Source organism: Tripterygium wilfordii, chromosome 17, assembly GCF_013401445.1.
Source record: "Tripterygium wilfordii isolate XIE 37 chromosome 17, ASM1340144v1, whole genome shotgun sequence".
Classification (NCBI taxonomy): domain Eukaryota; kingdom Viridiplantae; phylum Streptophyta; class Magnoliopsida; order Celastrales; family Celastraceae; genus Tripterygium; species Tripterygium wilfordii.
Genome location: NC_052248.1, coordinates 5018767 through 5030816, shown reverse-complemented (window position 1 = coordinate 5030816; position 12050 = coordinate 5018767). Strand labels below are relative to the sequence as shown.

At 35.1% G+C, this 12050-nt stretch overlaps 2 protein-coding genes across 2 annotated transcripts; one reads left to right on the top strand and one right to left on the bottom strand.

Annotated features, from left to right (window-relative positions):
• Positions 1 to 1300, bottom strand: LOC119982635 (xyloglucan endotransglucosylase/hydrolase protein 22-like). The gene is made up of 3 exons (XM_038826114.1): positions 945 to 1300; positions 670 to 863; positions 1 to 560 (listed from the first exon to the last, which is right to left on the bottom strand). The coding sequence occupies exons 1-3, from the start codon at positions 1203 to 1205 to the stop codon at positions 152 to 154; spliced, it is 864 nt and encodes a 287-aa protein (XP_038682042.1). The 5' UTR covers positions 1206 to 1300; the 3' UTR covers positions 1 to 151.
• A 7314-nt stretch (positions 1301 to 8614) lies between these two features.
• On the top strand, positions 8615 to 10737 carry LOC119981777 (glyoxylate/hydroxypyruvate reductase HPR3-like). The gene is made up of 2 exons (XM_038824908.1): positions 8615 to 9184; positions 9997 to 10737. Exons 1-2 carry the CDS (start codon positions 8717 to 8719, stop codon positions 10519 to 10521), a joined length of 993 nt encoding a protein of 330 aa, XP_038680836.1. The 5' UTR covers positions 8615 to 8716; the 3' UTR covers positions 10522 to 10737.
• The last annotated feature ends 1313 nt before the right edge of the window (positions 10738 to 12050 follow it).

The following is a 12050-nucleotide window of genomic DNA, read 5'->3' as shown; positions in this document are numbered from 1 at the left end:
TAGAAGTTTCAGAGTTCGATATTGAAATGAAGAGAGAACACATTTATTGAATAATACAATGATATTTTTGCACAAGAAAGAATCAAAGAATTTCATGAATTGAGTCAATTAATTAAATGTTCAAGGTGATTGTAGCCTGTAATATTTCTTTCTAGAGAAATCTTGATCGCTTGCATTCAGTTGGGAGGCCTTGAGAGAAGCGTTTGAAGTCAGTGCAGTAGTTGTATATCATGTATTTCTGCTGCACCCATCTAAGTCTGTTTCTGCCCTTGGAATCAAGCCCCTGTTCTTGCCATGCACTGTCTTGCAAGCCATTTGAGGATTTGGAGGCGCAAGAAGAACTAGATTGTGACCAAACACAAGCGTTGGCCTTGTAATTTCTGTAAGAAGCAGTGAAAGGAGCATTGGTCCAGTCTGTCTTTACTAGGCCTCCCCTGGTTGCCCAGTCATCTGCATTCCAGAGACTTGAGTAAAGCCTCATTGGTTGGTTGCTTGGGAATGGAACTCCATTCGATTCCATATTGTTGAACACTCTTATCGGAATGTCATCGACCAAGAAACTGTAACGAAAAATGTATCGTAAATGTATTAGAAAGACTTATATGATCTTGAATTATAATTCAAGAAAGTTGAGATTCATAGGGAATTTAAGTAGTGTTAGATTGTTACATGATGCGTTGGCGATTCCAAACAATGGAGTAGGTGTGGAAGGTATTTGTGGGATCAAACCAAAGGTAGAATTGTTGTTCTCTGTTGCCTTTCCCCTGAGAGAAGACATTGGTATGAAGTATGTATGGATCTCCTGATACGTTGCCCAAGAACTCAAAGTCGATCTCATCATGGTTAGGTCCTTGAGAAGATAACTGCACAAGAGTTCCACATGAGAAAACTCATCTTGAATTACTAGAGAAGGGACATTGAGAATCGACTACTTTTAAACTTACATAAAATGTGGTGACAGTGTCAGCAGAGTTGCCAGGAACAAGCTTGATTTGCATATCGATCCTTCCGAATAGGTACTCGTTCTTGGATTGGAAACCAGAACCTGAATACTTGTCAAGAGAGAGTGTGAGAAGCTGTCCTCCTTCGAGTATCTTCCCACGTTGATCGCCCCACGTTACTTGGATGTCGTCGTAGAAATTGGCCTTGGAAGTTGCCATGAACCAACTTAGGAACAGAGCAAGCAAAAATTGAACAGTTGACATGTTTAACTACTTCTCTTAAGAACAGAAAAACAGAGAGCTAAACTGATTGAGGCAGAGGAGGTAGCTAGAGTGCTGAATGCTGATGATGCAGAGTAATCTTCTTGTGGCCTTTATATAGCTATGGTGTTAACGTGTGTAGGGTGGACAAAGCTGGCATGCTAACTTTGTCTCTGGGACAGGCTTGCATTTTAACATGAGAAGCAACGAAGAAGCATAAAAAACCAGATATAATAAATGGTTTTATGTGGTAAGAGGAGGTGGGTATGCGATTAACGTGTGTTGACCATACAAAAACTACATTATAATATGGGATTAACTTGTGTTTCAGTGAGGTTGGAGATTATAAAAAAAAGTTGACCACGCAAAAACTACTTTAATATGCACAATAATTCGCAAGAAGGTACCTTGAGTGAGAGAAGGAGATGCAAATATGCCAAACAACATTGTAACCAAACCAGTTCACACAAAGCTGGCAAACTTTGAAGTTATTTCAAATTCTTGTGATAGAAGAGAGAGACATACGCGTAGAATGATTTATGTACCCACACACATATATACATAGGAATTCTCACATAAAAGTGTAAAGTAAGGGTGTAAAGTAATAATCACTTTTTAATGGCGTGGATAAATGAGATGACAAATGGGGCCTACTGCTTTGGATCCCACATGTTTCAAATCGTTGGTGTAAAATCAAGGGTCTTCACTTTGAATATTTAGAATGAGCAATAGAGACTATTGATGCTTTAGTTGGATACTTGGATTGCTTATGAAGTATAGTGATGCTCTTGGTAAATAGCTTTATGAGATCCTAATGTTTTAGGAGTATACAAAAAGAGCCTTACACAAAAACAGGGATCTGAATAACTTGTCAACCGTTCAAACTATATACAATGCACATAAAAAGTTTCGGACTGTAGAGAAAGCTGGTAAATCCCAAATGCAACAACTCTTTTCATTCCTAAACCACTACAATACATTTTCTTTCATCGAAATAATGTTTTAACTAATGAGCTCCAAGATTTATTCTTTGCACATCCACACTTGTTAGAACTATCGCGTGCATTTCCGTATGTTTTACTGATGGATGTGACATACAAAACTAATAGGTTCATGATGCCTCCTTTTGAGATTGTGAACGTAACTCAACAAACATGACATTTTGTATAGCATTTATTTTCTTGCAATAAAAAAAAAAGCCAATTATACTTGGGGTTTAAGTTGTTTGTGGTCAATGATGGATGGATGCATTAATCCAAGAGTTGTTTTCACTAATAGAGATTTGGCGTTGATGAATTCGTGTGCCCAAGTATTTTCTCGAGGCCTTGAAACTATAGTTTTTAAAACCATATCGTGTAGGCCGAAAGTTCACGATTTTTAAGGTTCAATCGGTACGATGAAGGTTGAACCGCTGTTTTTTAATACATAATAAATTAATATTTATTAGATATATAGTATATAACTATATACTACATAAGTATATAATTTGGCAATAATATATATAATATATTACCAATATATAATTTTACTTAGTTAAAAAATAAAATTCTATTATAATCTACAATATAAATCATCCATGAGTCATTTTAGAGATATTTCAAGGTTTAAACGGCTTTTAAACCCGGGTTTAATTGATATTTTACACACAAAATTGCCAATTTTAAGGTTTAAACGATTCATTGTATATTCACAGTTTGACAATATTCTGGTGGCGTAGACGATTTGAATGTTTAAACGATATTTTAGATGTATCGTACATTCGAACCTCACGGTTCACAATTCAACCGATTGAACAGCTGGTATGATATGGTTTTAAAAACTATGCTTGAAATTACTCTGTAAATGGCATAGCGATAAAAGTGTTATGACGAATCGTAAAAAAGGTTTGTGGACCAGGAATCTTAGGATGCATTCTACTCAATGTGGCACACATTAGTAGAATAAGAAATTGAGATAGAATATGTATATAATTTATCCACTATTGAGGTAAATTTACAAGACAATTCGGCTATCTCGAATTATACAAATACGTCTGGTTGACGTCATACAAAGAGATGTTCATATCTACCTAGACCGATATCTATAAGTATTTCGGAAACCAAACAACAAACGGGATCAGCATTCTAAATTAAAATGATACATGGGCTCATCACAGTTGGACTTGGAGTCAACATAGTCGTCTATTCATTAGCTCCTTCAAGATCAATTCACAACAATAAAAGTTAGTTTCGAGAAAAGTAAAAATATTGTCCAACATCAATTCAAACCAGAGCAATTCCAAGAAATATGAGGTTTTGTTTCCATTGATGCGTTACAGCATATTTTGGTGGAATTTGAGTGGTCTAAAGTTGTTAGAGCAAACATCCACTCTTGCAGCGTCTAAATGTTTGACACATGGATTACCATGTGCTTAAAGTATACATAGATGAATGTCGTCCTATCCCACTTGCATGCATTGATAAATTTCGGAAGAAGCTTGACTTTTTGCCTTGTGATTCTCTTAAAGATGATAATATTAGTTGCAGTGTCGAGCTAGAGTTGTTCACACAATAATTTGAACATAAGTCAAGGGCTAAGTCAGTCTACTTAGGAAGTTGATAAAGCTAATTAACCCATCAACCACGACCCTTGTCGAACTGGTTGTGAAGACAAATACTCGTGGACGCTTTTCCTCAAATAAGAAAGTTGACACATCTACTCATCGTATTCTATGTGCATTCGAGTACGTTAACCACAAATTTCTTCATTCTCAGGAATCAGGTAGACACAGTTGTTCCTCTATCTACAATCCTCCATTGATCCCTAAACAAAGGAGGTCAAGATCGTTTAAGGTTAACTAGCAACATGTCTATATTAGTCAGTTTCCGCATATTTTGCTCCCTTATATAATGTGTGTAAAAGATGGAAATTGTGCCTTTTGGGCTATTGTTGGGTTGCTTGGTTTTAGTGAGCATGCGTGGATCTATGTTCGACAAAACTTGATTAAAAGGTTGAAAGCATTTTGGGCAATATGTTGATCTACTTGATGGTTATAAGCGGACATGTTCCATTTACAACTCACTGAACTTCTACATATAAGATAGACTAGCACCTCTTGAGAATTGGATGATAATGTCAGATATGGGTCATTTGATTACTTCAAAGTACAATGTTATATTATACCTTCTTAGTTTTGTAGTGCTTAACTTTTTTACCTCAATGATCAATACCTCCACCACAGCATGAACATGTAGCTATCACTATCGGGTCCGTAAATAATAATCACTTTGTTCAATTGGCCTTGATAGAGGGTTATCCGATTTCTCCTATTATGATTCAGTGATTTAGATACATGTATGATTATACAGCTGTATAGGTTACATCCTATTTGGAACACCTTGCAACATACGTTCAACATAATCGTTTTACGTTTTCTTTTGAAGTTATTATCTTATAATTTGCATAACATGTAATATTTTATTTTTATAATAAGTATATGTCTCTTTAATTTATTTATGATAATTTTAGTTCTTTAAAAAATTCTTTTTCTTTTCTCGCGAAAGTCGAATATATACCCAATTTATACATCTGTCTGGACAGCTACTTTGACCTATCTGGACGGATCCAACTCTGTGGGGAAAGAAATTTCATGGCACACGAGTGCCCCTGACCAAGTAATAATGAGACCACTCTAATATTGATTCATAAAATGACAAAGTTTTTTTTTTGGAGTTTGTTACAAAGACAAAGTTGCACGTGTTTCAAAAATGAGTGTAAAAATCAACATAGTTTTTTGTGGTTCAAATGGAGAAATGATTTTACGTAGAAATAGAAAAAAAAATACGCATTTTTCAATGAGCTTTAGTGGGTGCAAATATCAAATTAATGGGCGTAAATATCGGGTCCCCAAATAAAGAAGTATACAACGGGAAAAATTACGCGTATGTATATGTCTATATATAGAGGAAGATTCTCTCCTACACACTAAATTTACAAACTAAGTTTACGGACGCGTAATCCGGCAGTTCAAATCAATCATAGCAGATATGGCCCCCCACGCTCATGACATCACATGCCCCACTACAGTTGGATTGCACATTCGTATACTTGGTATGTATAAGAGAAGTGTTCCTATATATATATATTCATTGTATTATTGGGGGATCAAGATAACATATCAAAAGGATGGCTAATTATCACCGAATATAAAATTTAGAAGTCATGTTCCCATATATTCATGCAATTAATATTTATACCATAAAATTCATGGGTTTAATTAAAACATGTACCAATAATGACAAAATTTAAACATTATTTTTATTGATCAAATTGTTCATAAATTCTCATATGCATCAATTTATTTATTTTTATGGTATATGTTTGTCTTTTTATTTTTTTATATCTACTAATGTATTATTATACACACATTTATGTTAATAAACATGGAAAAGCTCTTTCAAATAAGAGTCATTATCGATTTATCCGCGAAAAATTAAATGAGAGTGTTAGTGCATTGTTTCCCCAAATCATTCATATGTGGGCTCAATATTGTTGCTCACACAAGAAATGAAGGAAAGAAACATTTAAGATTCTCTTGGTTTAATAAAACTTGGTTTCCAAAAAAAAAAGATCGAGAAAAGCCCTACCGCAACCCAAGTAGATTGTCTCCTAGCTCGTCCTTCATTATGTCTAGAAGATGTTTCGGTTAACTCACTCATCATTTCCAATTTCTTATGGTGATTCATCTGAAACATCATTTTCTATTTATTCTATGTCTTCATTCAAATCTTCTTCAAAACCTCCACTACTGTCATCTAGATCAACAGTAGCTCTGCATTCTTCTTCCTCACCCTAGTTAAGATTAGCCATGATTGCATTATTATGTCTCCTCCCAATTCTAACTTTTGTCTTCATCAACACCATATCACTACTCAATATTATTTTCTGAGAAGCTGGATCATACAACCTATAAGCCTTTGACTCCCTACTAACTCCAAGAATAACACATTTCAGGCTCTTGCCATCAAGTTTGGATCTTTATTATCTGGAATATGGACATGTGATACACATCCAAACACTTTAAAATGCTCAACTTAGGGTTTAAATCCACTCCAAGCTTCCTATGGGGTCATATTTCTTACTGCAAGTGTTAGACTTCTATTCAGAACATGGTTGGTCCAATTGACTACTTTAAGCCAGAAAGTCTTTGAAACCTTCTTCTCTGAAAGCATACTTCAAAACAAGGTGGCTTGATATTATTGGTAGTTCACGAGGAAGACTTTGACAAGGTTATCATAGTTGAAGTTGGAGGTTGTATCGGTGGAGGATTCTTGTGTGTTCCAAACCCGATACTCATCTTCTACGACATTTTAACAGGGATCCTCGAATTAGGTATTCAATTCTCGCTGTCATTAAGAATGACGTGTACAACATTTCCACTATACTGCAATGATCAAATAAAACAAAAAATTTCCTCAGAATTCTCAAATGGGGTTGTGGCAAATCAAAAATCAAAGAGATGAGTATGTGGAATTACACCTCTAACACTAAATTTGTCAAAAGTATCATTAAAGGAAGTCATATGTCCATCTTTCTTGGTATCCACAAGCACTCCGTCGCAATCGAAGAGAAGATCCGAAGGGGACGAAGTTGAGTAAGTGACTCCCGTAGATATTCTGGATCGTTGAAGAAAAAATGACTCTAGAGAGTGAACTAGAGAAGCCACGACTACTAGTCAAGCATATGAAGCCATGAACAATGTTGGCAGCTCCTTGAGCAACCATGAAGCTACAAAAGTAGACCTAGATCTTAACCTAGGATAAAAATGTAATTGAACAATTTATGGATTATTTAAATGTCTAAGAATTTTTTCAATAGACCTAGATGTTCAAAAGTCACTACTTAAGTATCGACCTGAAATTTTCCTATCATTAAACTCACAGGCTTGCATATGGGAGCCTGACGCTCTCTTGTCTTATAAGCAAAATAAGGAAAATTCTAGGCCGGTACCCCTAAGAAGACTTTTGGACATCTAGGTCCACTTAAAAAAACACATGGACACATAAGTATCCTTGGGCATGCCAATTACATTACTACCCTCGTTATACATAAGTTCATGTTATGTTTGAAACTGTAAGATGAAAGAAAAAGTCTCAAATTCAAATGATTTGAGCGACGGTTTGCTACACCACCACTGCCGTTGGACTCCCTTCACTGAGATGCACAATGCCCAGCCAGATTCCGTCCAAAATGACCACCAAAAAGGAAGACCCAAAGTTGACCCGTTTTGTTCGTATACTGTAACATTAGACATCTAACATAGACATATGTTACAGTTTCAGATCTGTACAATTTCATATCTGAACTCTGTACACCTCATATTACAATATCATATCTCATATTACATCTCAAATCTAAGAAGATAAAAAAGAAGAATACTAAAAATAAGAAGATGGAGAATAAGAAAATGAAGAAGATGATGGTAGAGGTGCCACGGTGGTAGAGGTGTGATAGTGGGGATAGACGATGGTAGTGGTGGAGGCAGATGGTGACAATGGTGGAGGTGTTGGTGGCAATGGTGAGACAATGGAGGAGAAGATATGAGAGTATAAATTATTAATTTTTTAAAAGAGACACTTACGTAAAAAAGATGTAATTATGTGGAAAAAAGATTTTCAAGTGGACCTATGTATCCATAAATTGCCAAAGTAGTACTTATATGACATTTGCGAAGCAAAACATTATGGTGACATAAAATTAAGGATTCATATTTTTAAAAATAATACTAGTGAGGAACAAAAAAATTATAAAATTTAAATGGCTTTGTTTGGTGAAGCGGGTCGCGAAGCAGGCCTGCTAGCGAATTGAAGCTTTTTCAAAGGCGGTTAGACTTTTTTTTTAAATTTTTTTTTAATGTGGGACTCACGTGATCTCACATGAAAGTTAACTTTTTCATTTTTTTATTTAAAAATAATGGGACTCACCTGTTTTACATTTAAATAATATTTATATGAAATAAATTAAACAATATACTATTATTGTATTTAATTCTTAATAAATATTAAAATAAATCAATAACAATAATAAATTATTAATTCTTATAATAATTTATATTTATCCATTTATAATTTTTTTTTTTGATAAGCATATATATATCCATTTATAATTATTATAATTATCTATATTAAATTATATTTATTCATTTATATATTTATATTATATATTATATTATATATTATATATTATATATTATATTACAATTTAAATATTAAATTAAAAGAATTATAATTTTTACCTAATAAATTATACTTATAATTAATAATAATATAAATAAATATATTTTAAACAAACTAACCGTTAACAATAATTAACAACTTGATCAAACGCCTATCTCACCTCAGAACTCCACCGAACACCTCTCACAGTTTATCTAAGCAAAACACACACAATATCTTACTCGACCGGCCAACAGGCAACAGCATCACCACTTCGGCACTCACTGTCCTGCCCGGCTGCCCCAGTGCCCCGACGCTTCCATGGCTTCTCATGAAGACCATCAATCTCGAGATTCCCCAAAAGTGCTGCTTTTCAAGCCACCTCCATCCATGAATCTCATCGGTGAACAACCATTTACCTCCACCAAGTTCCAGTATTTGAAGGCCTACGAGTCACCCCTACCTCTCGATCAGTTCTTGGCCACTCACGCAAAGTCGATCCAGGCAATCCTCTCCTCCGGCAGCGTGCCTGTCAACACGGAGATCCTCCGCCAGCTCCCTAATGTGCGTGTGGTCGTCACCACCAGCGCCGGCCTAAACCAGATCGACCTGCCCGAGTGTCGCCGCCGTGGGGTTATTGTCGCCAATTCCGGCGATGTTTATTCAGCTGACGTGGCGGACGCGGCGGTGGGTTTGCTGATTTCTGTGTTGAGGAAAATCACTGTTGCTGGTCGGTATGTGAAGCAAGGGTTTTGGGCTGCCAGAGGAGATTATCCTCTTGGTTCTAAGGTTTGTGTTCTTCTCTCGCTATGATCATCTTGAAAGTTTGAATACAAAAATTCGAAGTTCCAATGTTGATAAGATTTAAGTGATGGAAAAGAGTATAAGCTTCCCTTCCTGATTTGAAGTTTAGGGACGAAGACACAAAGTTCCAATCTATGTCGTATTATCTTTAACAACGACTTCACTACTACGTCTGTACACTGGAAATATGAACTGTGACATGTATCTTTATTGACATATACAACCATGGACCTGTAAATGTACTTGTGCAATTGGAATTGGTTGTGAATTGTGATTGTTTTCTCTTTTGGAATGGACATGAGAATAGTTTGTGCTGATTGGAGGTTTTGTCATCTGATCAGTTATTTCAATGTGGTTAATTACGAGTCAGATCTTCGAAAATCCGCTGGATTAGTATGTATCGCAATTTCAAGGATTTGGATACGTTAATTTGAATTTGGGTTGGGAAAGCAAAAATGAGGAAATTAATCTGTGGTTTATGCTTTGGATCAGAATTTGCTAAGTTCATGTGATTCTAATAAATTGTAGGGATCAAAATCGAGTTAAGATAGGGATGTTATATGTTGTCTCTGCTTCTATGATCTTTACTAAGTTCATGTGATTCTAATAAATTGTAGATTTGTAGGATCAAAATCGAGTTAAGATTATGTTAGTCTCTGCTTCTATGATCTTTTACTGGAAAATGTTGTCCAATGAATATGCACTATACTTCATGTTCATGGTGTTTCAGAAGAGACTAATCCTTAATTGTAGGGGTCTAGTTTTCTGATTGTATTTTTTGTAATTTGTGTTGTCAGTTGGGAGGCAAGCGAGTTGGGATTGTCGGACTAGGAAACATTGGATCTCTGGTTGCTAAAAGGCTTGAAGCTTTTGGATGCCAAATATCCTACAACTCCAGGAATAAAAAGCCATCTGTCTCCTACCCCTTTTATCCAGAAGTACGGGAACTTGCAGCTAATAGCGATGCCATTATTGTTTGCTGTGGATTGACTGATCAAACTTATCACATGATTGATAAGGAAGTATTAGCCGCTCTGGGGAAGAATGGAGTAATCGTTAATATTGGTCGTGGTCCTATAATTGATGAGAAGGAAATGGTGCGGCTTTTGGTGCAAGGAGAGCTTGGAGGTGCTGGTTTGGATGTGTTTGAGAATGAGCCTGATGTTCCTAAGGAGCTCTTTGCATTGGACAATGTCGTGATGACACCACATAATGCAGTATTTACACCGGAATCTATGCACGATGTAGCGAAACATGTGGTGGGGAATTTGGAGGCTTTCTTTGCAAATAGACCATTACTTTCTCCATACATGGATGACTGAATGAATTTGCTGTTTTATCTGCTCGTCAGTCTATTCGGCAAGTGCCATTATTCTGGTAATTGGAGATGAATTTCTCTTTTGTTTTTAACTATTGACAAATAACAAACATATTTGAAGATAGATATGTGTCCCCAATCATGGATGGTTATACCTTAAGAGAGTGTCTACTTCTTTGTTCATTATGTAACTCTATTTATAAACACAAGATTGAGAGAACCAACCACTAGTAGCACATATTACACTCACATGTGTGGTATCTCATAGAGGTTTCGAGTTCGAGCCTCCTCATCCCCTTCCCCTTCCCCTGTAATCAAAAAAGAAACACAAGATTGAGTTGAGCATTAGTTTCAGAGAAATGAAAAGAATAATAGTGCTCAGAAGTTGTTATAGTGTGATAAGAATTCACAACGGAAGATGGTGGGTTTAGAGTCTTATTTATAAGGGAAAACAAACCTCTTTTTGTGATGGGGGCTCAAGTCTAGTATCATAAGTTTGGATATAATTATCTATTGAAAATTCAGGTTGATAATAGGAGGTTTGTCATCCCTTATAAGCTAGACTCTAAATTCATCATCTTTTGATGTGAGATTCTTATCATGGTGACCTAACACTGGTAATTCCTCTCAAGTACAATATTGAGAGTCTAATTATGTAATGTTGATAACTAGAATTTGGCTGCTTTTTTTTTTCATAGTAAAACAATATTTTGTGCTCTTATTTTTAACCTTCGAGCTTAACAAGTGCAACATTGTTATTTATTAGATAACTACTGCCAAGTTGCTGCAATGGGACTTGTACATATTCATTATATCCATGTTTCCCTCATATTGTGCTTTCATTTTATCGGCCATCAAACTCAATTCTAGATCCGGGCTACATTTCCTATTATGTAATGCAATATACAATACTAATTTCTTGGGGGAAAAAAACTTGGAACGTGTAAAAGTTCTCGACACTTACAATGTCAATTCATAAAATTCATTAGAATGTGTTTAGATTTAGGAATTTAGGGAAAGGAGACATTTCAATTTTATTGTTTAGATAGTTTAGAAAAAAAATTGTTTAGATAGTTTAGAAAAATAAAATAAAGGGAGAGATTTTAAGAGAATTCTAATGAAGATTTCAACAAATTTTTGTCAAAATAATTTGCTCTTTAAAATGGGGTCATTTGAAAGGTAGAGAGGAGAGAGTTAGATTATTTATAGGTTAAAAATATATTTTACCCTTGTACATAATATAAAAATAAAGATAAATAAGTCAATTAAACTAATTTTCTTTCCTTTCGTTGTTTTTATGATGACTATTCAAACAATAGAAATTACAAATCATTTCATTTCTTTTTTTATTTATTTATCCAAATATGAGAGATGAAAAAATATTTATATGGGTAAGTCCACCTCCTTCTATGTTAACAAGGCATTTTCATTGGCTCAAGTACCATTAAAGAAGAAGGCCCATGAAGAATAAAACTTTGCAGGCTCGATATAATATTCACAGTGAACCATTAGATCCAAAATGGACAATATTGT